This window comes from Myotis yumanensis, unplaced genomic scaffold (genome assembly GCF_028538775.1).
Source record: "Myotis yumanensis isolate MYYU_CA2020_CCGP unplaced genomic scaffold, mMyoYum1.0.hap1 SCAF_9, whole genome shotgun sequence".
In the NCBI taxonomy this organism is placed as follows: Eukaryota; Metazoa; Chordata; class Mammalia; order Chiroptera; family Vespertilionidae; genus Myotis; species Myotis yumanensis.
In genome coordinates this window covers 80,259,923-80,286,879 of record NW_027223760.1, presented here as the reverse complement: position 1 = coordinate 80,286,879, position 26,957 = coordinate 80,259,923, and the positions used below count along the sequence as shown (strand labels likewise).

The following is a 26,957-nucleotide window of genomic DNA, read 5'->3' as shown; positions in this document are numbered from 1 at the left end:
TTGGGAACAAGACATATGCAGTATGTTGCTCCTTTTTCTTCCTCGAAGTTAATTTCTATGACTGAGTAATTTTAGTGATCAAAGAAACTCACATGGGTATTTCTTATTCATCTGATAAATTTATGGATCTAGGTAGAATAACAAATTAAGAAAAATCTTTAAATCCTGGACATTTATCTCGCTGGGGGGAAAAATGACCTAATTTATTCATTTCTTCTATTCCTACTGTGAATTGCTTCAGGTTTTCTGGGCATTCAATATGAACTGGATCTGTTCCTTAGGAAGATTCAAGATTATGAAAGTTTGAGGGAAATAGTAGAAATATGGGCAGGAGGGAAGAAAACTCACAAGCTTACGTAGTTTTAATTTAGCATCTCATAGATGATTTTTCTACATATTTCTCAAAAGTTCTAAAGAATATTGTTTCCATTCATTTAAAGACCCATAACTTTAAGGGTTGAAGAGAACTCAAAGATTTCAGCATAGCTTTCTGTCTCCAAGGAAAATGTAAATTAACTTGGACCAAGACCTCTATAAATTATTCAAAAACAGAAAAGGGGAAAAAATTACTTCCCTTGGGAACTCATTTTAATGCATAGTAGCATGTTGATCTAAGTTATGCTCTTACTATTATTTAGATATATTAAGTAAATTCCTGAAATTATTTTTGGAGGTATTGAGGAAGTTGACCCAAGTCCTTAAACTTGACCTTTCAAAGGAAAAGTCTGGATAATCTTGTTAGAGTAGAAGGCCAAGGGTTCTGTTTCTCCTGATTTCCAGATAAGTGACTTCCTACCAAAGTGATGATAATCCAGAAAAGTTTCTTACTGGCCTCCCCCCACCGCTTATCTGCTTTTATCAGGGTGTGAGTTGACGGGGTAACTTATCTTGTTAACAAAGCAGAGCTTGGGCTTTGGAGCTGACTTACACCCAGAATTCATTTACCTAAGTTTTTCCCTGGAATGAAAAGAACCAACTACAGGGCTGAGTCCAGTTCAAAGCTTAAGGAAAGACCATGTTTCAGACTGAGGAAATTAAAATAAACTCGAAAAACTCAGAAACCATTACACCCACGATGCTTGGACGGGCTAAGGAGACCCTGTGCATTGAAAAACAACGCCGTGTTGCAACTGCAGTGGACTGAACACCAGGAATCTCAGCATGGGCGCGTCCTTTAGAGATGGCAGGGACTAAATAAGGACCGGGATGAATAAGTCCTTTCATTTGGCTGCCACAAGGTATGGTCTTAATGAAGTAATAAAATATCCTTCCTACCTCCCTCTACTCTTTTTCACTCCTGATGTAAAGGAAGGAAACCTGAACACTGTATTGTGTGGTTAATGGCAAAAGAGGTAATTCCATAGGTCAATTATCTTTTGCTTAAACCAATGGCTTCCCCCAAGAACAAAGAGCAGCAAGTCAAAGCAGCTAATCGCCGTTACACTCAAGAAGATTTCATTATAATATGCAATATGGTTTTTGCAGTCATTTGAGAGCGCCACAGTGTACAAGTAATAGATCCTAAACAACTGGTAGGGAAGGAAGCAAATCACGATGACTCCTATAAAGAACAGGTTTTTCAACTGGGCCCAGAACTCCTGGTGGGACAGTAAGGAGTGACGCAGCTTCCGCACCATCGACATAATGATGAAGATCTGGAAGACCAAGAGAATCAGCGCAATGGCTACGACAACGGCGACGATCAAATAGTTGATGACTCGCACATACTCCCAAGCAAGCTCTTTGTGGAAGTTAAAACAGTTGTCCTTATCGTACACATCAAGACTTCCGTACTGTGAAGCAATCAGGGGCACCATAATGACAATCACCAGCAGCCACAGGCCAGCGCTGGCAGCCACCGCATGCAGTTTCCTGTAGAACTCCACCTTGTCCTTGCGCTTGAAGAAGATGAGGTACCTGATGACCAGGATCACCAGGTAGAACAGGAACGTGAGGTACATGTGGATGTGCAGCATGGCGCTGACGAATTTGCAGAAGGGCAACCCAAATGTCCACTTCTGCTTGATGAGGTAGGTCAGGCGGAAAGGCACGGTCAGCAGGAAGACACTGTGGACCACCACCAGGTTCACGACCGCTGTGGTGGTCACTGACCGGGTGTTCATCTTCACGAGGAGGAACAAAATGGAGATGATGCCCACCAGCCCGCCAATGAGCACTGCGCCATAGAGCCCGGTTAAGTAGGGTGTCAGTATAGGTGTGCAAGAACTATTGTTGGCAGACATACTTCAGAAGCCACCTGGAAGAGAGAAAGCGCCCATGTAATTGATGAACTTCCAGAGCTTCCATGTAAGTGTACACTCCCCCTCCCCCCCAAGCACTGGCAATGTGGCTGTGTCATTTACTTGTTTACATGACGTCAACTTTATGTGCCTTCAGAATGAAGACAAGCCCAGCCAGTACGTCTCTGTGGTTGAGCGTCGATCTATGAACCAGGAGGTCACAGTTTGATTCCCAGACACGGCATATGCCCAGGTTGCAGGCTCGATCCCCAGTGTGGGGTGTGCAGGAGGCAGCTGATTGACGGTTCTCTCTCATTATTGATATTTCTATCTCTTTCTTTCCTTTCCTCTCTGAAATCAATAAAAATATGTAAAAAAAATGAAGACTATGTCGAATGTGTGTCTGTGTACTCTAGACTGAAAACATGTATCCTAAATCTCTTGTAGGTGAAAGACCTCATGCAGAGATCCCCAGAGACATGTACATATGTACATAGTCAAGACAGTTTGCATAAAGCTGGATTACAGATTGTCTGACGCTGAAACATGGGTAGTGGCCCTGTAGCTACCACTGGAAAAAAATTATAAGATGATGAAAAGTTGAGGGAACCCTTTAAGTACACAAAATGTATACATACTTTAAGAGCTGATAGTTCAACGGATGTTTCTTCCTTTTCAGATTTAACCCATCAGAATTAATAATTATTCAAAGTGTGCATACATTTTTTGGGGACAACCTATGTATTTTTTAATGATTCTAATTCTCTAATTCCTTCCAAATCATCAGCAAATGATTCAAGAATATTTATGCTCAATTCATTTAAAATACTGATTCATTTGGGGGAAAAATATTGTCTAAGTCAAGGCAGCAAAAAGCAAGAGGAGGGTATACCTGAGTTTCTAATCACAGTTATAATATCACCCAGCACTAGGGCCTTGGCCAAGTTTTGTCCGTGGGCCCCACAAAAGCGCATCATATCTCCTAAGGCTTCCATCGCCCAACCTCACATCCATGAAAGAACCACTATTATTTTTCCTCAGGACTCCTGAATGATCCTTCCCCTAGACCAGGGGTAGGCAACCCCTGGCACATGTGCCAAATATGGCATGCCAGTAACTTTTGCTGGCAGGCGAAACCCTCTCTTATAATCTTCCATTTACAATTATTTTCTTAATATCAACTTTTCTATATTTCAGATAAATTCAATGTAGGTGCATCTTAGATAAATAAATAATTTTACATAACAAGTTATCTTAAAGACCATAGACATGGATTGACGAGAGAGGGAAGAGCAATTTCTATGCTTCTGCCTTAACTCTCCCTGCCTTCCTAGATCTGAACAGTGTTTTGGTTTCATCCACATATGCGTGTGAATCTTTGTTCTCGTGATGAATTTTGTTAAGTCTCGTAATAGGAGCAGCCTGATGGATGAAAGTAGTAGCTTGTGCATATCTCTGAAGGTCACGAAATATAAACCTGATGTAAAATCTCTGTCATCAGTGATGCAGCAGCAAAAGTCCCACTGATAATATCAAACGGAGTCATAAAGTTTTCTGTCAGACTATCAGTGTACATGTATACATTAAAAAATAAATGTATTTTTCATCATCATATACTGTGTTTTTGTTGCTCGAATGAATTTTATTATTTCTTCAAGGTTCTTCACATACTTACACCTTAAGAGATATCAAGTAGGCGTAACATGTTCTCAAAAAATTAGGGTTGGCACGCAGAAGAATTTTGAGTCAGAGATTTTGCTGGTTTTGGCATGCACTCACAAAAAGGTTGCCCACCCCTGCCCTATACAGTCTTGGTCCTTCCTAATTCCTTTTCTACATTCTAACTCATTACCACTAAATGGAAGATTTAGGATCTATTCATTTCAATAGTCAAATTATTTAAATTCCTTCAATGGTTTCCTATTTTTTAAAGATAAGAATCAAAATCCTTACATGTTTAAAATGTCCTGGGCTATGGCAAAATCTGATCCCTTGAGACCAGATTCAAGAAATAATGTAGAGATGAAATTGACAGGATTTGAAGGATGTTTTATGGGGAAAGAAGTGTCTCAATTACTCTCAGATTTCTGACTTGAGTGTATGTGTGATTAGAGATGTGTGTATTGGCACCAGGAACAAATGCGAGGAAGGATATTACATTATTCACTTAATACCTGACCATCAGAACACATTTACAATTATTCTTATTCATCTCTTGAATGTTTCTTCATACAACCAAAATTATCCAGCAATAAAAATGAACCAATGCCCGGCTGGTGTGGCTCAGTGGTTGAGCAGTGACCTATGAACCAGGAGGTCACATTCAATTCCCAGTCAGGGCACATGCCTGGGTTTCAGGTTTGGTCCCTGGTAGGGTCATGTGGGAGACAGCTGATCCAAGGTTCTCTCTCATCATTAATGTTTCTATCTTTTTCTCCCATTCCCTTCCTCTCTCTGAAATCAATAAAAAGATATGTTTTTAAAAAAATGAAGCAACTACTAATATACACAATACCAATGAATGACAAAAACATCTTACTAAATCATGTATTCTCAATATTGCCCCCGAAGGGGCAAAAGTTTGTTCTTGAGGTGTGAAAAACTACTACTTATGTATAAAACACACATGTACATATACTACATAAACAGACATACAGCCTGTCTATGGTATTAAAATTTCATAAGAAGGGGAGGGACAATTATGGGAAAATGTCTAAAAAGACTGTTGGGGGGGCAATAAAAAAGTTGAGAAACACTTTACTAAATAGAAGATGCCAGCCACAAAAGACTACATAGCATATGATTTCTGTTCTAGAAAATCAATACTCATGTGATTAAAAGAAAAATCAATGTAGTCCAGGGCCCAGGTAGCAGAGGAAGATACAGACTTCCAAGGGCCATGGGGGAACTTACGGGGTGATGGGATGTTTTATATCATGTTGGTCAAAGCTCACTGAACTTACTCTCAAAACTGGTCAATTCTTTGCATATAGCTTATACCTTGATAAAACTAATCCTATATAATAAAAGAGTAATATGCAAATTGCCCCTAACGATGGTCCAACCAGAAGGACTGGTCACTATGCCACGCACTGACTACCAGGGGGCAGACAATCAATGCAGGAGCTGCCCCCTAGTGGTCAGTGCACTCCCACAGGGGGAGCGCCACTCAGCCACAAGCGTGGCTGATGGCTGCCAGTGTAGTGGCAGTGGTGGGAGCCTCTCTAACCTCTGCGGCAGCGCTAAGGATGTCCAACTGGGGGTTATGTCCAACTGTGAGTGGGCCTAAGCCTCAGTCGGACATCCCCTGAGGGCTCCCGGGCTGTCAGAGATGTCTGAATGCCAGCTTAGGCCTGATCCCCTGGGGAGCGGGCCTAAGCCAGCAGGTGGACATCCCTTGAGGGGTCCTGGACTGTGAGAGAGCATAGGCCAGGCCGAGGGATGCCCCCCCCCCAGCTCTGAGTGCACAAATTTTTGTGCACTGGGCCTCTAGTTTAAAATGATGATGATGATGATGATGATGATGATGACCTGACCCCAGAGAGTCTCTGCTTTTGTGAGCATGAGAGAGTTTCTAAGTGGCCCACTTAAAAGGTTGCCTACTGTTATATTTGTTCTATGTGATGTGTAATCTCTGCACTTGCCTTTAATTTTTTCCTGAAGAGAAGTACCTCTATCAAGTAGACATGAAACTATATTGTGTTTGTATCTGAATCAAGGATGAATGTCCCACCATAAGTTGGTGATGCTTACAAATTATAAGAAGGCAAAAGGGAATACAATGAACTCCATAAATCCAAGCAAAGGCAGGAAGGAAAAAAATAAATAGAAAACAAACAAGAAAACATGGTAAGTAGACAAATTTGAAAAGAAAACAATAAGTCCAGACATATCTGAAATCATAATCCACACAAACTATTTATATTTTGTTTCTCCAGGTACAAAAAAGAAAAACTGCATACATCTCTGTGAATATACTAAACACCACTGGATTACATGCTGTGGATCAGTGAATTCTATGGTATGTGGGTCCCATCTCCATAAGGCCATTGTTTAGAGAGAAGGAAAGAAACAGCTGTCTGAACTGAGTCTCTGGTGATGAGGGAGAAGAGTGAGAACCATCCCTGATAAAAGCGAGGAATGAAGACAGAATAGGTGGTGCCAAGTGCTGCGTTCATGCTGGGTGCCCCGGGTCAGCCAGTTTGGTGCCAGGGTGCCAGGAACGGAGAGCTTTAGGCGACCTGGCCAGACTCAGGCGAAATGTCCTGGTCCTGCTGACCTTATTCTACAATCCTCTTTGCTTCCCACTCCATCCCTGGATTCACTTCTTCCTATTCGCACAGAACAGATGGGCACCACCCCTGCCCATCCAACAGGAGAGAACACGCCCTGCCCATCATTTCTTCATAGAGATTACCAGCAGCATCTCGCTTTCCCCTGCACCCCCATTCCCACCATTGCCCCAGAAACGAAGAGTTTATGGAAGCTGTGTGAGTCCCCACTGTGTCTCCAGGGCCAGAGGAATACCTGTATCTGTACTGGGATCAGAAGACAAATCGCTAAATCTTACCACCAGAGGGAATCCTTGAGATCATTGGCCCAACACACCCTCTAGACCAGTAGTTCTCAACCTTCTGGCCCTTTAAATACAGTTCCTCATGCTGTGACCCAACCTTAAAATTATTTTCGTTGCTACTTCATAACTGTCATGTTGCTACTGTTATGAATCGTCATGTAAATATCTGATATGCAGGATGGTCTTAGGCAACCCCTGTGAAAGGGTCGTTCGACCGCCAAAGGGGTCGCGACCCACAGGTTGAGAACCGCTGCTATAGACTGAGGAAGACTCCAGCCCACAGGGACCCCTTCATTAACTAACTCACAGCAGTGGGCAGCTGAGTCTCAGGGCCCGTTCCTGCCTGCAGCTGTCCCTGCGGCTACAGGGGAGCTCCAGAGGCCCAGAGAGGTGGGTGCCGGCTCCTCAGAGGCAGAGACATGCTTCAACCCACCCCACGTGTTCTTCTTCAAGGTCATTGTTAGGAGCCAGGACGAATAGCCTGCCTGGGCTAGAAGAGGCAGAACAGTGAGCAGAGGCTGTTGTCGGACCAATGGCTTCCCTGCCTTTGAGATGCCTTTAGAGCAAATCCTAGTCTGGTATGTTTGCTGAGAACAAATAGGGTCATTCACTTGCATCTCTCCAGGAAAACTGAGCAGCATTCTACTGCAAATATTTTCAGACAAGGCCCGGAATGACTACTCCACTGAAGGACTGCCTCGAGGTAGCCAAGAAAAGCTGAGAATAGGGGAAGCAGCGTGGGAAACCACCAAACAGATGTCAGCTCTGAAGAAGTCATTAGAGGGAGTTATATACCCAAGTAACATATCAAAGGTCCCCCTCCCACTTCCCCACATTCACGCTCTCACAGTGCTCCTCCCCAAGTTGGAAAGGAGGCCCCTGCTCTTCAGCTGAAACTGCAAACCCTGCTTCGCTGAGACTGTTTCAAGGAATCATTCATCAAAACGAGGAGCGGGAACCAACAAGAGCTCTCTGGGCCTGAGCTGTCACTCCCGCCTCGTTGGGGAGGTGGACATGGCTCCCTGCTTTACAGCTTCTGGTTACCGACAAGGGTAGTGAGAGCTGAGGCTGGGCCACAGGAGGTTGAAACTCACAGACTTGGTTCCCTCTGAGGCAGAGCCACATCCCTCCCAGAATCCCCCTCCGTGCACTGTTTACCACCTGCTTCCTGCCAAATGAGGAGCAGGCTGCGGAGTCTCCCCATTCCAGCGGGGAGCTGTGCACGGATCCATAGGTCTATTGATAATAAAATGTGCTGGGGCCCTAGCCAGTTTGGCTCAGTGGATAGAGCGTCATCCTGCAGACTGAAGGGTGCCGGGTTTGATTCTGGTCAAGGGCACATGCCCGCGTTGCAGGCTCGATCCCGAGCGTGGGGCGTGCAGGAGGCAGCTGACAATGATTCTCTCTCATCATTGATGTTTCTATTTTTCTCTCCCTCTCCCTTCTTCTCCGAAATCAATAAAAATGTATTTAAAATGTGCTGTGAATCCTGACCATCTCCTTACTGGAAATCTTGCTTCAAAGAAACACCCTGTTACATCTGTGGGCTTGTGACCCTGAAGTTCCTGGGTGCCCAGTGCAGTGGCTTCGCGCCACCCTCACAATCTGGCCTCCTTAGTCCTCCCAATGCCCAAGGACAGAAAAGAACACATCAGGGAGTCAGGGAACCGGGTAGGCAGGAGGGCTTCAGGCGGACAAGGCGTGACAGTCAGCCATTGCAGTGACTTTCTCCCTCTAAGCTCCCTTCCAGCCCAGCGAAGAGCTGGAAGGTGAGAAGGGAGAGGCTGTCACTGAGGAAGGCCGCTCTCACGGTTTCTCACCTCACCTGGCTGGCGCCCAGTGTGGCTCAGCAAGCGCCACAGCAGGCTCTCCCTTTCGGCACCACCGTGACCACCTCTTGTGTTTATCCAAATGTTCATCTGCTCTTTCATTATCTTCTGTTTGTCATAGTAACTACCAGGGTCTCACTTCCTTCTCTTTTCTCAGTGGTTTCGTTTCGTTTTGTTTTATCACACACAAAAAGAGGCAACTAAGTTAAAGAAACTAAAGAATAATTAGAAGATGGACAGTATTTTTTTCACTCTTTTAAATATTTTGGTACATTTGCTGCTAGTATTTTTTTGATGCATCTATGTTAGTGAGATAGTTACAATCACAATGCAGCTCATTTTTCAGCCTGTATTTTTCACTAGTAATATATTGAAGTACTTCGTCTTAAAGCTTCCCTACTTTTATTTCTTTAAATATGTTTTTATTGATTTTTGTTTGTTTACTTTAAGAGAAAGGAAGGGAGAGGGATAGAGAGACAGACACATCGATTGGGATCCACTGCCTCCTGCATTCCTCCTACTAGGGACTGAGCCCGCAACCCAGCCGTGTGGCCTGACCAGGAATTGAGCCGGTGACCTCTTGGTTCCTGGGTCGATGCTCAACCACTGAGCACACTGGCCAGGCAAAACTTCTCTACTTTTAAATGACTACAGAACATCCCAACCAGTGGACATCTTGAACGATATTTAACCAAATTTCCAGCAATGGGGGTGTTTCTAACTTGCTGTAATTATAAGTAAGTCTATGATAAACATTTTTGTGAATTAAGCACTTTACATATTTTGGATTATTTTCGGAAGGCGGCATCCAAGAAAACAGTGTTCACATGACATGACATATTTGTGTATCTAGATTTTAGAGCCAGATTGCTTTATTGACAGATGTAAATGTAAAGTAGTTATTGCAAGTAAAAATGCTATTCCTGCTTTCTAATGTAGGCTATTCCTGTCAAGCAGTGTGTTTCTAATACTTTAGACAAATGACTCCATCATCCAGCAGTCTTCACTCATGGTTCTTGCAGGCAGAATTCTCAAATGAGCAACACCAGGGCTGCGGGTAAAATCCTATCCTCAAGTAACATATTTCCCCCGGAAGCTTGCACCACCCTCTCAGCAAGCTAAGACAACAGCGAAAGAAAACACCCCCAAAAGTCCTATGGGGACCCTCCTGCTCAATCCACGCCTTCCCTCCACATCTACATAGTGTTCCGGGCAAACCATGGGCCTCTTTCTTGGAGCCCAATATCACCTGCCCACAAATCTGGATGCTACGGCCGCCTGACCCCTGGAGAGGACCAAGAACGGACAGTGACTTCAGAGAAGGCCGAGCCTCTTTCCGAAGGGCAAGATGGCATGTCAGTTGAGAACTAGCCAACATCGATGGCGGGAAGGCACCATGCCTCCAAGGTGAATGTGAAACATAAGCTTACTCGGAGCAGGGGGCCCTCGCGCAAGTCAGAGCTGCTGAGAAGGCGGCCGGGGAGGGGCCTTGGGTTCCTGCTGTGCCACACCAGTGACCATGTCTGTTCCAGCATCATTTGTTGGTAACAACAGCTGCCCTGTCCCGAGTGCTTCCTTGGGTCCGGGTGCCCTGGTGGAACTTTCACCTACACTACTTATGTTCCTCCCAACTCTAGAATGTGGGTATTTTTTATCCCAAATATCCGTTGAAGAAATTGAAGTTCAGGTTTGCTCAGTCACCAAGCGGCAGCACTGAAACACACAGGTTGGGTGCTATCGGCAGGGAGGCCACGGTGCAGAAGTACCCGCCTGTGAAAGAAAAGGTGGCCACACAACCCCTGCTGCATCCCTGCTCCCCTTCGAGCTGGGGAGTCCCCTCGACAGCTGGCCCTCGGTTCTCGGCTGCATTTGTCTGTATCACTACGACCAGTCACCAGGGTACTGCAAGGCAATGTGGACACCAGCAGGGGGCTGGGAGAGGTCATTCAACAGGCCCCTGTGGCATTCTCAAAAGCCAATGAATGCTTGAGAAGCAAGTCATCAGATTGCAAGATATTAAAAAACAAAACTGCATTCAAATATGATTACTAAAGTTTAATTTGCCCCTAAGATAGATTCCTGAGCCCTTTTCTTAATTCCTTTCCACTTTTTGAACTCTAAGTCCTTAACTCCCATTTTTAGAGACTGGAAATCACACGGAGTGATTGTTACAGTGGTTCCTGAGAGATCTGGCCCAGAGACATAGTCTCACCATCGGTGGGCACGAGCGGCTGGCATCTGTAAGTGCCACGGCTCTGTGCCCAGGGATCCCTGGATGAGCAGCTGGGGCACAGTCCTCTCCTAGGATTGCCAGGCTTGCGTCACACCGTGCCTTTCCTCTGACGGCCTTTTAGTCTGGTGCATGGTTTGTTTCCCAGCCCCTCTGGGTCTTGGGGCCTCCTTGACTCCCAGCCATCTTCCCTGGCACTCCTGTCTTCACTCCATGCCCTCCCACTCATTTAGCTGTGGCTCTCTGCTCAGTGACCTCCCGGGACCAGCCAGCCCTGGCTATTGGTCCCAGCCTGGCGCTGATGTTCTTTAGGGCCTGTGTCCTGTTAATCCTGCCAGCCCGTTCCCCTGCCCATCCCACGGGGGCTGAAGTCATTTCCTGTAGAAATCTCCAGTGCAGGGGGAGGTGCCACCAACTTCCTTAGTTTCCCATCTAGTTCTCAACTCCTTTTATTTTGGTTTGCTACCCAGCAGCCTCTGAACAGTACATTGTACCCATGCGGAGGAGAACTGTAAGATTAGATAAATTAGTCCCTCTTCAGTGGCTCGTGATTCTCAGATATGTGAGGCAAAGGGTACGTATCAGTATATCTGAAGAGAGGAACTAAGTTGCTAGGGGCATTTTGGTCCTCTGTAGAGGAAGATGAGGACCAGTTTGCCCAGTATTAAGCACAAGGGGAGATCCGTGTTAGAATGGATGGAAGAACTAGCAATGGTGGAGGTAGGAAGAGGCACCAGATATCCAAACATGCATCGGAAACTTCTTGGGAGAATGTTGCACAGAAAACCTCAACACTGAATCTGAGGGTCAAACACAATGACCAATTCGAAGATTTTATAATTTAACAAAGACCTGGCTTTGGCAGTCACCTCTTACTCCATCTCTTAGCTCACCTAGACTTCACCTCAGGCTCCAACAACAGAACTCCCTTGTAACAGTCCTGAGTACCAAGCACGCAAAGGCATTTCTTTCCGGTCTTCTGGTTGACCCTTCAGCTTCTTAAAGCTACCAAATACCAACATGAGCAGCTTCTCTGGATTGTGGCCACAGAGTTAACCTCAGCCCCGAAGGCCCTTCAAGCAGAATACTCAGAAAGAACTGGACCTTGAAGTTCCAAGACTGAGCAGAGGGAAGGGTATTTACTAGAGATCTCAAAACTGGGTCATTGACTTGGCTTAAATATTTTTCTCCTGGACGATGTGTTTGCATCTTAAATCACACGCTAGTATTACTGTTCATATTCTGTATTTGTTATGTACAGTTACAACTGCTGTATACAATGAGATAGAAATCCCTTGCCTTTCCCATAGTTTCTGAGTAGAATGGCTTAGTGGGGATCAATGGTGGCCAGCCCCCAGAGAAATATGTCCAAGTCTTAATCCCAGACACCTATGAATGTGACCTTATTTGGAAAAAGAATCTTTGTAGATATAATTAACTTAGGGATCCTGGATTTTCCAAGTGGGCCCTAAATCCAATGACAAAAAGGCACATTAGGGAGAGGCACGCAGAGAAAAGAGGAGAAAGCCAGGTGAAGACAGGCAGAGATTGGCGTTACACAGGCAGACCCCAAGGAATACCTAGAGCTACAGAGAATGTCGATGGGACAAGGAAGGTTCAAATTCAAATGGGCTCTGCTCCATACCCCGGCTGCCCTGATCCCAGGAGGAAGTTAAGATCACCTGATGAGCCGAGACCGGTTTGGCTCAGTGGATAGAGCGTCGGCCTGCGGACTGAAAGGGCCCAGGTTCGATTCCGGTCAAGGGCATGTACCTGGGTTGCAGGCACATCCCCAGTGGGAGATGTGCAGGAGGCAGCTGATCGATGTTTCTCTCTCACCGATGTTTCTAACTCTCTATCTCTCTCCCTTCCTCTCTGTAAAAAATCAATAAAATATATTAAAAAAAAAAAAAAGATCACCTGATGAAACCCCCTTCACAGAGAGCACAGCTTCCTCTTCATGCCTCTATAGTGCCCCCCACACCGCCAGAAAGTAGCCGCTCTTTGCCAGTCTTCAGGTATCAGCTTTGCTGTGAAAAGAAATGGCTTAAAAAAAAAATATTGTATTGATTTTTTATAGAGAGGAAGGGAGAGGGGTAGAGAGTCAGAAACATCAATGAGAGAGAAGCATCGATCAGCCACCTCCTGCACACCCCCCACTGGGGATGTGCCCGCAACCAAGGCACATGCCCATGATGGGAATTGAACCTGGGACCCTTGAGTCTGTAGGCCGACGCTCTATCCACAGAGCCAAACCGGTCAGGGCTTTTGATTCATGACCTGACACTATCTGCAGAAGCAGAGAAGGGTGGTGACAGGAGTGGATGGCCATCCAGTGTCCATGGTCCAGACAGAGCAGTATCAAGTAGGCAAATGGGTCACCATGTCACCCTTTTTGTCTCTGTTTCTTTCCAACTCTAGCTCTGATCTCAACACCCAGCCCAGGCACACACATAAGCACCCTGGGGCCCTGGGCCACCAATGCCTGGGTCCTCCCTTTCAGCGGCATGGGTGCCAGTCAGGGGGAGCCCGGGGGATATGGCTGTGAAGTCACTGCCTCAAGACCAGAAGCGGGACCTCAATCACTCCTCCTTCCTCGTGTCTGAAAGGCCAGCCATGCCTCAGTCTCTCAGCAGGGCCCTGCCCCTCCTTTCCTTGGGAGATGGTCTCCCTGAGACCTGCCCTTTGGGTTTTCAGGTTTTGCGACTTAACAAGTAAGAGGACGATGAAGACTATAGATCTCTAGGGAGAGTGACAACACCTCCAGGGGCTCTCAAGTCCGAGAGGTGGCACTTGGACTGGGGTTCCTGAGTTGCTGCCCGTTCAGGTATCTCTCTTCTATTTTTACCACCTGGCGGACTGAAGGTTCTAAAACCCTCATGTTCTGCAGCATTTAATCAACCCTGAGGCATTATTCAGGGACATCAGGCTGCTCTCCTATCTGCAGTTGAACGTTTGCCTCTGGAATTCCTAGCTAGATCTCTCCCTGCTAAAGAATACCCACACACATCCTGCAGGAAGGACTGAGGAGCAAGGAGGGACCCAAGGAGAAGCTGTGGGATTTCAGAGACATTACCTGCAGTTACAGACTGACATGGCGTTTCCTGGTGGTGTTTGAAACAGGCTGAAATTTACCAGCAGGGGTAGAGTTGTTGTTTTTTATTTTCTTTTTCTTTTTTAGACCTGATTCTTAACAGGCAGAATTAACTTAAAGGAGTTAATCTGCTGTGAAATTTTGAAGATGTCGTGTGGATTCGGGGAGGATGCCCCATCTTCTGCACAAATCACACTAGGCAGTAACCACTCAGCCAGCCCACAGTGACCTCTCCAGACTCTGTGACTTATCTTTGCAGCATCTGTCCTCAGGGAGCTCAGTGAGCCCATCTGTGGCCAGGAAGATGCCCACTCTGCTTGTTTACCAGGAAATGCCCCGCTCCGGGCCACTCGGGTCAGTCAGTACCCTGACCGCATCCAACATCAAAAACCAACAGGAAGAAAAGGATGAGACAATCAGAAAATTTGAGCAGTAAGTGCTATTTGATTATATTAAAGAATATCAAGATAAAAGCATTATAGTTATGTTTTTTAAAAGCCCCCTTATCTTTTAGAGACACATATCAAAATATTTATGGGTAGATGGTATTATCTCTGGGGTTTTATTCAAAATGATTCCATTGTGGGGGAATAGGGAGGAGGAATAAATCAAACCAGGGCCGCTGTGAGTCGCGTTGCCGTAGTGGGTGTGGCTGGGTGATGGGTGCACAGGCTTGATTGCTCCCTATTGTGCTGTGTTTCAGTTTTCCCATAATGGCACGTTTAATTAGTAATATGAAAAGAACAAAGGCAGAATGCATTTCCCCCAAAAAAGATAAGCAATGGTGAAAGACAGATATATTTCCATTTCCTATGATGAAGAGGGAACATGGTCAAATTCAAGGCCACCAAAGGCTCTGCTGCCACTACTTGGAACCACCCGAGTTCTTCCCTCCGCAGAAAGGACTGTGGACAGAGAATCCATGGTGTGAAACATACGCTGAGAGAATGCCTGGGGCGGGCATGCTGGGCACACCACAGGTATTCAAAGACTGTTCACTCAGTAAAAAATCCTCCAAGTGCAAGAAAGAGAGGCCAGCTGACAACCCACAGACACACTGCAGTCCCTGCTCCTGGGTCCCCTGCTCCTGCATTCAATACCCCAGCATCCCCCACCCCTAAGGACTGACCGAGCCCACTGAGAATCCTGACCTTCACTCTTGTGGCTGCCTGACCTTCACCTTGGCAGGGAACGCAGAGTTCAAGACAGCCCTTTATAGAACCTTCTGGAAAGGAACCTGAACATCAATGGTTTTCAAATCAGTGAAACTTAAAATAACAATAAGATGTTCTTCATCTTGAAAATTAGGGAAGTAAAATACTGTGACAGTCTTCAGAACTGGCAAAGACCAGGTGACATGCTCACTGGAGTTGAAATTGGGATCACATTTCTAGCTATCAACTGGGCAATGTATGGCCAGTTCACAGATAGTCATTGTGCTCTTTGAGGCAGTAAATTCTCTTCTAGGAATTACTACCCTCAGCAATATGTACATGTATACACTAGATGCACAGGGATTTGCTAGCAATAAATTAATTACGCTACGTCCATAGGACCTACTCTGCCACTAAAATGATGCTTAGGAAGAAATATTAAATATTAAATAAAATAGAAAATTCCTATGAAAAAGAAGACTGTTTATACACCATGATTTCTACCAAATAATATGAATATATGTTTTTCTTGAAAGTGACCATATCAAATATCTAAGAATAGATATGTTGGATCATGAATTTTCTTTCTTTCTCATACTTTTTCAATGTTTTCCAAGTTTTCTGCAATAATGAGGATGCTATTTTCATAGTATAGAAATATTTTTAAACGCTTAGTTCTTCTAATATTTCTTAATTTCCTGATGACAATGACTTCAATGACAGCCACAAAACAAGACACACTCAGAATAGGTGGTATGGCTTATGCATCTATGTATAGTTGCCCTGGGTTCACTTAAAAATAAAGTGTATGACCTCTATCTCAAGTTCATTTGGAGGATTAATGAGATGCTATATATGAATGAATCTTTCCAAGCTCTTAGGTTCACAGGTTCTTTTGCATGTAACATGTTGAGAATGCATTGTGATGTAAAATGTGGTGAGAGGGGTAGCCTTTATAATTACTATGTCAATGGTGCTTGAAGCCAGGCATTTTGGCCCTGACATCTTGTTGCTGCTCTAGCCTTCCTACACAACGAAGCCAATGGTCATGCAAGAACGGACCCTGTCTATGTGGGCTCAGTACCCTAAGTATGCCTCCCCTACCAGCTTCCTGGAGGAAGGAATGTGTCTGCTTAGGACTAAAACCAAGTCCAAGAGAACAACACTCTTCTTCATTGGATGCAGAGTGTCTGGAGTGGCTATTTTGCCAAGTGATTTGTCAGAAGACAGTTGGAAAGAATCGGGGACTAGATTCGGAGCTCAGTTCCCTACTAAATCCGTTCTTTACCCGGGTTCCACTATTTTTCTCATCATGCTTCCATATGGCCACTTATAAACTGATCTCCTTAAATCTGCCGGGCAGCTGTGATGCTTGACAGGAGCCAACTTCCAGATCCAAAGCATCTGAGAGGCCATGTCTTCTAAGAGGTTATACGCACGCCAATGTCCTTCTCAATCTAGGACATTTCTCTTGTGTCCAGAGACTTCCAGCACCATAGAATTCACTCTTGTTCTGCACGGGAGTCTATAGTTCTGTTAGACAGAAATACTTGCTGTGAAGTTCTTTATTATATTGTACAGAAGTCTGGCCCCTATAACAACCCACCATGGTGTTCTTGGGAGCATAAAAATGTAAATGCTATTTTTCCTGTCAAAGTAACAGTCCTTCATCCGCTGAAAATTTCTACCTGCTTTCTTTTCTCTCTACCTGCCGTCGTATCTTGTAACTAGGATTCCAGCAGAGGGTAGGAGCTTTGGTACTGAGTCCTGCCTTTATTAATTCCCTGGCTGGGCCATCTTGGGCAAGTTACTTAGTTAATATCTCCCTACTTCCTTTTCCTCCTCTGTGCTTGGATGCTTATAATGTTACCTATTTATTAAGGTTGTTGTAGTAAGTGTTTTGCTTGCAGGCAGATAATCTACATAAAACACACGATGTAGAGATTTCACTTCTTAGTTGTTCATCATTGGTAGGGGTGGTAAAGATGGTATGATTTCCAGTACCTTCCTCATATGACCAGACTCTGGACACTCTTGTTTGCCAATGTCCTTCTTAAACTATAATGCCAGGTCTAAAGGCACTGAACACATTATAATCAGGAAAACTCAGAACACAGAGGGATGCTTGCCACGTGACCTAGGTATTAGCTATTTGCAATTGGGAAAATTCTTTGATCTCTCTAAACCTGTGGCTCTCATGTAGAACATGGGATAATAACATTATCTGCTTTGTAAGGCTGTGAACATGGTAGCACTGATACCACCCTAAGGCACTACCTATGTGCAAATATGGGATCTAAGCACTCCATTTAGGAGCCCTGAGGACCCTTCTGGCAGCCAGGAAACATTCACTATTGTGACAACGGAATAGGTCTGGGAGGTTTGGGGTGTGGCTGTCTGTTTGGGGTGAGGGTGATATTTCCCCACTGGGCACAGAGGCTGCCCCACACTGATCTGACCACATCACAGCTCGGCTCAGCTCCACAACCAAACACTCTAACAGGAAGAAGGTAAAGAAAAGAAGAAGAGGAGAAGCCTGGGCGGGGTGGGAGGGAGCATAGGAGAGAAAGGGGAAGAGGAAGAGGCCATGGAGTGCCTGAGAAGTGGGAACGGGTGGGTGGTCGCTTTCAGAAAGAGGGACCAGAGGAGAGCCACCAACCTGAGAGGGGCTTCTCCGTAAGGACTGACGGTCAATCCCGATTTATGTGGGGGACCCTGCAAAATTCACCCCGCCGCTTGCTTATAAAGAGGCAAGGGCATGGAGCACAAAGACCATGAGCTTCCGTGTGAGCTGCGTTTTCCTTTCCTCATTGTTTTCAAGGCGCCTATCACTCCACCTCCCCCTGGGGTACCAGACTCAGCGGAGTCTCTGCAGAGCGCAGCCTTTGCTTGACTAAGACTCTTCTTATAGATTCTTCTTGCCATTCACTGGAGTTCCTTAGCACTGCCAGCAAAATTAAAGGCGCCATGGGGGGCGGGGGGAGGGCGGCATTCTCACTTCCTCTTGGTAGTGAAATCAGGGGTGGGAAAAGTCCTCTCTGCTGGGAGCTTTAACCTCAACACTCTTCCTGTGTCTGGGCCAGTGTTTCTACAGCGCCCGGGCGTTCAGACACCGGCAGGCCCGCCCCCTCTGTGCCTGAATCTTGGAAGTTCGCCGATTCCTAACCAGTGATTCTTAACCCGCTGACAGATCTGGACCGTTTCCCCCTTCTCTGCATCCTCTAGCCCGTCTGGCCACCAAGCCTGGAGATAACTGCCACCAATAAGAGTGTCCCTGTGAGAATCCGAAGGTGAGGCTGAACACACCCAGCACTTTCCTGTGTCCACGGCATGCAGCCCAGCGACTGTGGAGGAGGCTCTCGGGTTTCTCGGATCCACCCTCCGTGGAGCAGAAGTGGCTGTGGTCTTCAGTGGTGGTTTCCTGAGGTTCCTGCACTTCCTGACCCGCCCCCCCCAACACACACACACACATACACGCACACACGCACGCACGCACACGCACGCATGCACATGCACACGCACACGCACCAAGAAAAGAGAAAAGGAAATGCAGCAGCTGCCCATGGCCCTCCCAGTGGTGTGGCGCCTTGGCCTCCCTCATTAACCCCCGGCTGGTGCACTTGGGTTGCTTTCAGGATGTCCCGGTTCTCCGGCTGATGCAGCCGTGCTGCCTGCACAGGGGATCGCCTGGGATGCTTTGGAGAACAGCACCACATGGCTCCCACTTCTGGGACGGGGCCGAGGAGGCCACACATGTTCATGCTCTCCAAACATGTCCAATGGGCACGTAAGGATGAAAACCACTCAGATTTCAAACTGAATTCCCAGCCTCAGGCTTTGTATTTTTGGGGGTCAGACCCTCACCTCATAGTCATTTCAAATCAGGGGTTTTTGTGTGATTTTTTTTTAGTTGAATTTATAGGGGGTGGCGCTGGCTAATAAAATTATAGATGTAAAGTGTACAATTCTAGAATATATCATCTGTGTATCGTACTGTGTGTTCACCACTTCAAGTCCTATTTCCTCGCATCACCATTTACCAAACCAGGTTATCAAGTCAGAGACCTCGCTCCATCCCCTCCCTCAACGTTCTCCCAACACCTCGAGGAGAGGCCGGTCCGCGCACTTTTCCAAGTGGCCCAGGTTTCTGAGGACCCGGCAGAAGCGAATGCCAACGCGCATGTAAATATTTAAAGAAATAAAAGGCTATAGAGTGACTAAAAAACTCAGCAACCAGAATTGCACCTTTGAAAGTGAAAAATATACTCATAGAACCAGCATCTCAAGGGATGGATCAGAGAAAGAAAATAAAACCTGGTGAACTGTACAACAGATATGGAAAAAAAGATTGCTCAGCTGGCAGCGAAGAAAGGAAAATCCTAAGAGCAAACACGCGGACACCCTTCTCCGTACTTTACATACAGTTTCCCTTGCAGTCCTCGCAACCATCTCACAGAGTAGAAAGTCTTGCTTCCCATTTTAGAGATGAGCAAGCTGAGGTACAGGGAGGTAGAATAACTCACCCCCATTCATGCACCTGATGAGAGCGCGAGGCACAACATTCAAGCCAGGAGCCCGGCCCCGGCTCGCTGCTCAATAGCTGTGCTTCGTTCCCATGGAGGAAACGGAAATCAGAAAAGTGACACGGAGGTGAAATCTGTCCCAGAACACACGATGGAGAGAGCAAAGTCAAGGCAATTTTCTGACAGGGAATGGCTGAGCATTTCCCAGAACTGATGAAAAATACCAATCATCAGGCTTGGGAAGGCCCAAGAATTTTAAGCAGGACGAATGAAAGTAAATCCATACCTAGACACAGCACAGGGAAGCCGCCGAATGCCGGAGAGCGGAGATGCCGGTGCTGAATAAAGTGGCTCGCCAGAGAAGACACGTCCCCTAAAAAGAGAACTTTTACAGGCAGCGGCTTCTTCAAAGCGGCGAGGAGGCCGAATACAGTCAGATATGATCTGCGGATAAAATAACCAGCAGCCGCTTTCTTTGATGACTCAGAAGGCAGCCCAGGATTTTCTTATGCCCCCAAATCATCAATTCAGAAACTTATTAAAACTGAGCAAAGGGTATCGTGAAGAGAGTGTGGGGTTAGCAGCAGCTCTCCCCCGGTCTGGTAACCTGAGGGCGAGTTCCAGCCTCTCTCAGCTTCAGCTTGGTGCCCAGGAGCTACCGTTTCAGGAGCAATGAAGGAAGCACAGACTGCGGGCACACGGCCCCTGGGCCTCTCAGGCTCCAGTGCCCACTGTTCAGAGTCAGAGAAGCAAATGGCCGAGGGTACCATCCTGATTCCCTATCCCACTTGGAAATCGGCAATTTGTTTAAAATCAATAACCCCTGCCTGACGGGTGCGGCTCAGTGGTTGAGCGTCGGCCCATGCGCCAGAGGTCGCTGGTTCAATCCCGCCAGGGCACATGCCCAGGTTTCAGGCTCATCCCCAATGGTGGGTGTGAAGAAGGCAGCCGATCAATGATTCTCTTTCATCAGTGTTTCTCTCTCTCCCTCTCCCTTCCTCTTTCTCTAAAAATCAATAAAAATGTATTTTAAAAATAAATAAAATCAACCCCCGATATAATATAACACCATATTTACATTTACACATGTTTGACTAGCACAGGTCTACACTTTTATAAACATTTTATATGTCTGTAATTATTTAAAGTGTAAAGCACTTTTTAAAACTCCACACTGATTTGGGATTTCTGGCTGCTGTTAATCTAGATCCGTGATGGCAAACCTATGACACAGGTGACACTCGAACTCATTTTTTTGGATGATTTTTCTTTGTTAAATGGCATTTAAATATATAAAATAAATATCAAAAATATAAATCTTTGTTTTACTATGGTTGCAAAGATCAAAAAATTTCTATATGTGACACGGCACCAGAGTTACATTAGGGTTTTTCAAAATGCTGACATGCCGAGCTCAAAAGGTTCACCATCACTGCTCTAGATCATGGGTTTGCAAAGCACAACCTGAGGGCCAAATCCCACCGCCCGCTGATTTTACAAGAAAAGCAGGACACAGCCACACGCAGCTGCTCACACATGGCCTCTGCCTGCCCGCCTGCTGCACGGCAGCTGCTGGTCATACTAGAGAAGGCCTGGCCTACAGACCCCAGACATGAACTCTGTGTTTTACACCCTTCTCCCCATTGTGCCAGTCTCTGGTTCTAGATCAAAGGATTATTATTTTTTCTGTTGTAAGGGAAGTTGAAGGCAATCCAGTCAGAGTCATGGGCTGGGATTTACTCTCCGTGACCAATGGTGCCAGGAAGGCGACTGAGAAACAGACAGGGAATTTCTATCATCCGACGTCAGCTGGACCTGGCTTCTCATCCCGCCATCTGCGGACAATGTCCTTGTGCGGCCACTGGGGGATCCAAAGCTGAGCAGGATGCTGGCTACCGTAGGTGCTCAATCCATGTCCCATCTTTCCGTTCCCATCAGTGCTGAAGTCAGAGTCAGCCCTGCCTGCACGGTTTCATTTCAGAAGTGAGAAAGAGGAAAGGGAGCAGGTCAGGTGCCGCCGCTCCGAGAAAGTGGAACAAAACAGGGCCCCGTGTCATTCTGTCTGAGCTCATGAAAACACGGCCACTGGGCCACCAGGGAGATCCTAAGCAGCCCTTTTCTTGGTTAAAATTGACTGCTATTTCTTCACTGAAACACAAAACTCTACCCCCCCCCCCCCCCACACACACACACACACCTCCTTAGGCCTCCACTACACCTCCCCCCAGAGGTTGTTTCTGACACTGTGGTACTGAGATGTCCCATGGCCCTGAGCTGCACACTCCCTCCCTGCAAGGACAGGAAACCCAAGGGTTCCACTCCAGGTGTCCCTGTGGGCTCTGGTGGAAAGTAACTGACAGATGGACAGCCAGATTTGACAGTTTGGTCTGTTTTATTTGTGGGTGTCATACAAACCCAACGATGTGCAATGGTGGGAGGAGGGAAGAGGGGTGATCATTACTGAATAATACTGTGTCCTGGGTATGTTTCACGTTATTTCTTTTGATCTTCACAATTCTCACGTGGCTCAGAGAATGTGACCTCCCTTTTACCGGCAGTAGGAGCTGAGGCTGTGGGAGCTGACTGAGGTCTGGGGCCTGGCAAATGTGTTTGCCACTTAGAAGTACACAACAGCTGAGAGAATCACTTTTTTTTTTTTTAATAAAGAAAGCCTAGCTGAAAAGAAATGAAACCTATGTCCCCCATGTGATAGCCTCTCTTCTTTTTTAAAAAACACACACAAACTTTATGTGTTTATTGATTTTTAGAGAGAGAGGAAGGGAGAGGGATAGATAGAAACATCGATGAGAGAGAAACAGCATCCATGGACTGCCTCCTATATGACCCCTCCTGGAGATCAAGCCCACAACCGGGGCATGTGCCCTGATGGGGAATCGAACTGTGACTTCCTGGTTCCTGGGTCAGCGTTCACCAGTGAGGCAATAGACCCTCTTCTGTGTTTCACATAGTGCTGGGTCCAGTGACCAGGAGGCAGGCTTTGTCTCTCTGAAGATCTTTGATAAGACTTTTCTCTTCATCCACTTAGACCTAAGCTCAGAGAGCAGCTAAGTTGTGTCTCTGCTATTAGCACTTAGAGTACAGGGTAGGAATATGGGGTGAGAAAAGCCCGGCTCATACCCACAATCCATCATCACCCAGGGAGATGGGTGATGCTGGCTACCATAGGAGCTCAATCCATGTTCCATCTCTCCGTTCCAGCCCCATCTCAGCACTGGATCCACGGGGAAACCTTGAACTGGGTGCCCTTAACCAGTGGTTCCAGGGATTCTGACACAATCCCCCTTGCCCCCGAGAACCACTGCCTTCATGTAACTGGGTGTCAGACACCCGCCATTCATCCAAATTTCAGCACACGTGGTCTCAGTTAAGAGTCAGCCTTTTGACCTCCCTGCAGCAGAATCCACAACACGCAGCCCATGCCGGGGTCTCAGGTCTAAAAACAGACTTCCTGCTCCTGGTCTGCAAGAGTGTCCAGGGGACCTTCAGCCTTGATGCCTCATTTGCAGTATAACAGAAACATGGTCTCACACCAACCTGATTCACCCTGTTCTTCTGCGAAGCAACTAGCATTCTTGATAAAACGCTTTGACATTTTTCTAATAACCCTTAGTAGTAATCTTCTAGAAACAAGCTACCTATCCAATCACTTGGCTAATGATTCTTACTTAACCTTTTTGGCCTTTTATGCAATCTAATAAAGATGACCTAAGTACTCATTTTCTGTAAATGTCTCTGCCAAGAGTAAATAATGACTTATGATCTTTGCATTTGTTTTACATGAATAAATTGTGTCTTTCCGGCTATATTACTGGCTCCTGGAAAGCAGGGGTCATAAGCCATAAACATCTTTCAATCCCCCCCCCCCTCACTTTTATATTAAAAAGTGGGAATAGTTAATTTTTTTTCTATTTACAATTAAGAAAACTTAAAGTTTTATGTCACATTTGCTTCTTGGGAAGAGATTTTTAAAAAGCCAGTTAAATAATTTTGCTCTTGGAAGAGATGTTTGTAGGATAGATTATATGTAAATGGTGGGAGAGAGAGAGGGAGAGAAGAAGGAATCGATGAATATGACACATTTTTTAAACTTCTGCACACCATACCCAAATCCCAACAAAAGCTTCTCTAACTCGGGCCCTGGCACAGAATAAAGTCTGTGCTAGACAAGGCCACTGCTCCTCAGAGGGACTATAGCCTCGGGAAAAGATCACACTGCACTAAAATGATACTGGGCAGTGCATGGTGAGTTACATGAGTGTCACTGTGCCAGCTGTGAAATAGTAAGATCATATATATAATTTGTATTGTTCTCTGCTTCCAGTTCCTCTTAAAATCCTTGCAATTTCTTGTTTAAAATATATATTTGTATTGATGTCAGAGAGGAAGGGAGAGGGAGAGAGATAGAAACATCAGTGATGAGAGAGAATCATTGACCGGCTTCCTCCAGCACGTTCCCAACTGGGAACCGAGCCTGCAACCTGGGCATGTGCCCTGACCAGGAACCAAACTGTGACCTCCTGGTTCATAGGTAGACGCTCAACCACTGAGCCATGTTGGCCGGGCTAACCTTATCATTTCCTAAGTGACCAGAGCACTAGGAGCATCTTTGTTCTAAGTTTGTGATGAACAGTTCTCAGATATTTTTAACCCCAGGATTTAAATGTCCCTAGAGATGTGAAGGAACCATAAACTAGCTGACACAGACTGAATCTGTCTTTCGGAAAATGAAGTTCTCCTAGAAGAGAGGTACTCTTGGACCACAAGTCAATCCCTACGCATGTAGCTGGGAGGCAGCTCCGGGGAATGGAGCTCAGATTTGGGCATCATCAATGGGCCAGGCAATGGAGGTCAGGCTGAAATCCTTTATCAGGGAGCAGAGTGGTCCCTAAATTCTAGAAGATCTGATTTGTGGATTGGCCAGGAAACCTACCAGTTATATGCTCAGGTAAGGAAGTGCTGAGCTGTGAGTGCTACTATTCCTTCGTGGAACTTCCCTCCCCAGCCACCCCATTCCAGAGACCAGGCTATGGACAACCTGTAAGAAGTGTTTCTCTCTTTCATGTGAATTCAATTAGACAAATTTCACTCTTTTTAAAAAATGACTTAATCCCCAGGAACTGCAATCTTTAGTTGGCCAAGTATTTTGAAATAACAGTTATGCCCAATGTTGAAAAGAGAAGCAATCTTTGGACTTAGCAACTACTGTTTTTATGCTATTTTGGGTTCTAAACCTTCAGTACCTAATGCACATAATCTCAAAGATGGCATCTTCACGTTCCCATTCACTTATTCAGTCAATTCACTCATTTATTTATTCCAGATGTTGAATACTTAGCACGTTACAAATACCGTCCCAGAATCCAAGAATGAAAAGGCATAGTTCCTGCCCTTAAGGAAATTGTATTTTTAGGAAAGAGACTCTGTTTAACTTAAGTTTGATTATGATTGTCAGGAATAATACCATTGCCCTCAACAAGACGGAACAAGAAGAACATTTGATACATATTTTGTCACAACTCATACTAGATTTGAAGACCTTTTGCAAAGTAGTATTTCAGAAATGTTTGACCAATTACAGAATTTTTCTCAAGTTCATTACTCTGAAGGATATCACTGATTTGTACCTATTTCAATCTTCTTTAAAATATTTTGACATGTTAATTTGGTTATATAATGTGCTAACATCTCTTACAGTGGTAGCACAGTGGCTTATACATATCAGACATCGAATAAGCATTGTGTAGGTTCACTGAATTTTAGATTTGGGAAGCATCTTTACAAATCAGCTAGTCCTATGGTCCTTAAGCTTAATTGGGTTTTGGACCACTTTGAAAGTCTGACAAAATCTGTGGACATTTTCCCCCATTTATAAAAACACATATTTACATACACAGATTGTGTATACAACGTTAGGTGATTGGTGAATTACCCTAAATATCATCTTTGAACTAACTCCTTTGGGGGTCATGTAATCTAGTCTACATCTTCTACTTTATAATTGCTAAAAATCACTGCTTTGAACAGGGGTTGGAAAATCATGGCCCTTAGGCCAAATCTGGCTCATCTCTTGTCTTCATGCATTCTGTGAGGAAGAGTGGCTATTACTTTTTTAAATGGTTCCATTTAAAATGGTTATTATATTCAATTTTGCATCTTGGCCTACAAAACCTAAACTATTTATTACCTATTATTTTATAGAAACAATTTTCTAGCCCTTGGCTTAGAATGGTTAGAAAATATTGTCAAAATCCCTCAATGACTAGAAAACAGGACTAGAATTCATACCCTCATTCCTCATCCACTGGTCTTCTCATTACTCCTAACTGATCAATTAAAATGCTGACTGATTGACGGAGTTACACCCAATAAAACAGAAATCACGGAGCTATAAATTTGGAGTGCTTAATATACAACTTTTTGGATAAAGAACTGTGCAGAGTTGTAGAAAGTTAAACTTCAGAGAACAAAATCAGATTACAATTCATCAAAGAAACAAGACTAAACTCTCATATTATGCATTCCTGACTTGTTTTTTTTTTTCAACTTTGCATTATGTCCCATTCCATCTATTTGAAATGCAATACTTCTTATGAAAAGGAAATAATGGTAGAGAAGGAACTTAATGTAAAATTATTTGAACAGATGTTGTTCTGATTTTAAAGTTATTTTCTGATTCCTCCTGTCATGTAGTACTATAAAAACTGAATGAAAAGAATTATAATAACCATTGTAATTTTGAATGGGTGTCATTTGGAATATATTCCTTTTAGGAATTTCAAAAGTCCCTGATTGCTATTGGTTGTTTTCTTCCATTGACTAGGGCTGCCAGGATGGTTTCAAACTGTATTGGGCAATATTACAGTCATACAGTTTGAAGATTCTTTATAACGGAAGAAATAAACCACTTAAATAAAAAGAAACATTTACCCTAACCCTGACCCACATCCCCCAGAGACCTCTATAAACTTTTCAGCCGAAGTCCTTTCTTTTTGACAGACTCTGAAACCATTTTGTCCACATTTACTCGCTCATGAAAATTGGGTATAACCTTCGCAGCCGTGTGCTTGACACAGGAAGGGTGAAACGATGCTGTCTGCAGGCGTGTGGTCAGAGTGAATAAGGTTGTCTGTCTGAAGAGTCAGCGTTAGACCTACACTGGCTCTCTTTATGCGTAACTTTCACTCCCTCCACCCCACCCGAGTCTCCTGCACTTACCCGGAAAAGGCAGATTCCTCGGGGCAGTGCAGAGAAGGCCGCCTGTCTGACCTCCAGGTGGGATCCTCTCCTAGC

At 45.1% G+C, this 26,957-nt stretch overlaps 1 protein-coding gene across 1 annotated transcript; it reads right to left on the bottom strand.

Moving 5' to 3' along the window:
• Positions 1 to 646: 646 nt before the first annotated feature.
• Positions 647 to 26,957, bottom strand: GPR141 (G protein-coupled receptor 141). The gene is made up of 2 exons (XM_070425222.1): positions 26,883 to 26,957; positions 647 to 2,257 (listed from the first exon to the last, which is right to left on the bottom strand). The coding sequence occupies exon 2, from the start codon at positions 2,241 to 2,243 to the stop codon at positions 1,338 to 1,340; it is 906 nt and encodes a 301-aa protein (XP_070281323.1). The 5' UTR covers positions 2,244 to 2,257; positions 26,883 to 26,957; the 3' UTR covers positions 647 to 1,337.

What these genes read in the sequence shown, in the direction of transcription:
- GPR141 (XM_070425222.1), bottom strand. Translation starts at nt 2,243, where the DNA reads ATGTCTGCCAACAATAGTTCTTGCACACCTATACTGACACCCTACTTA.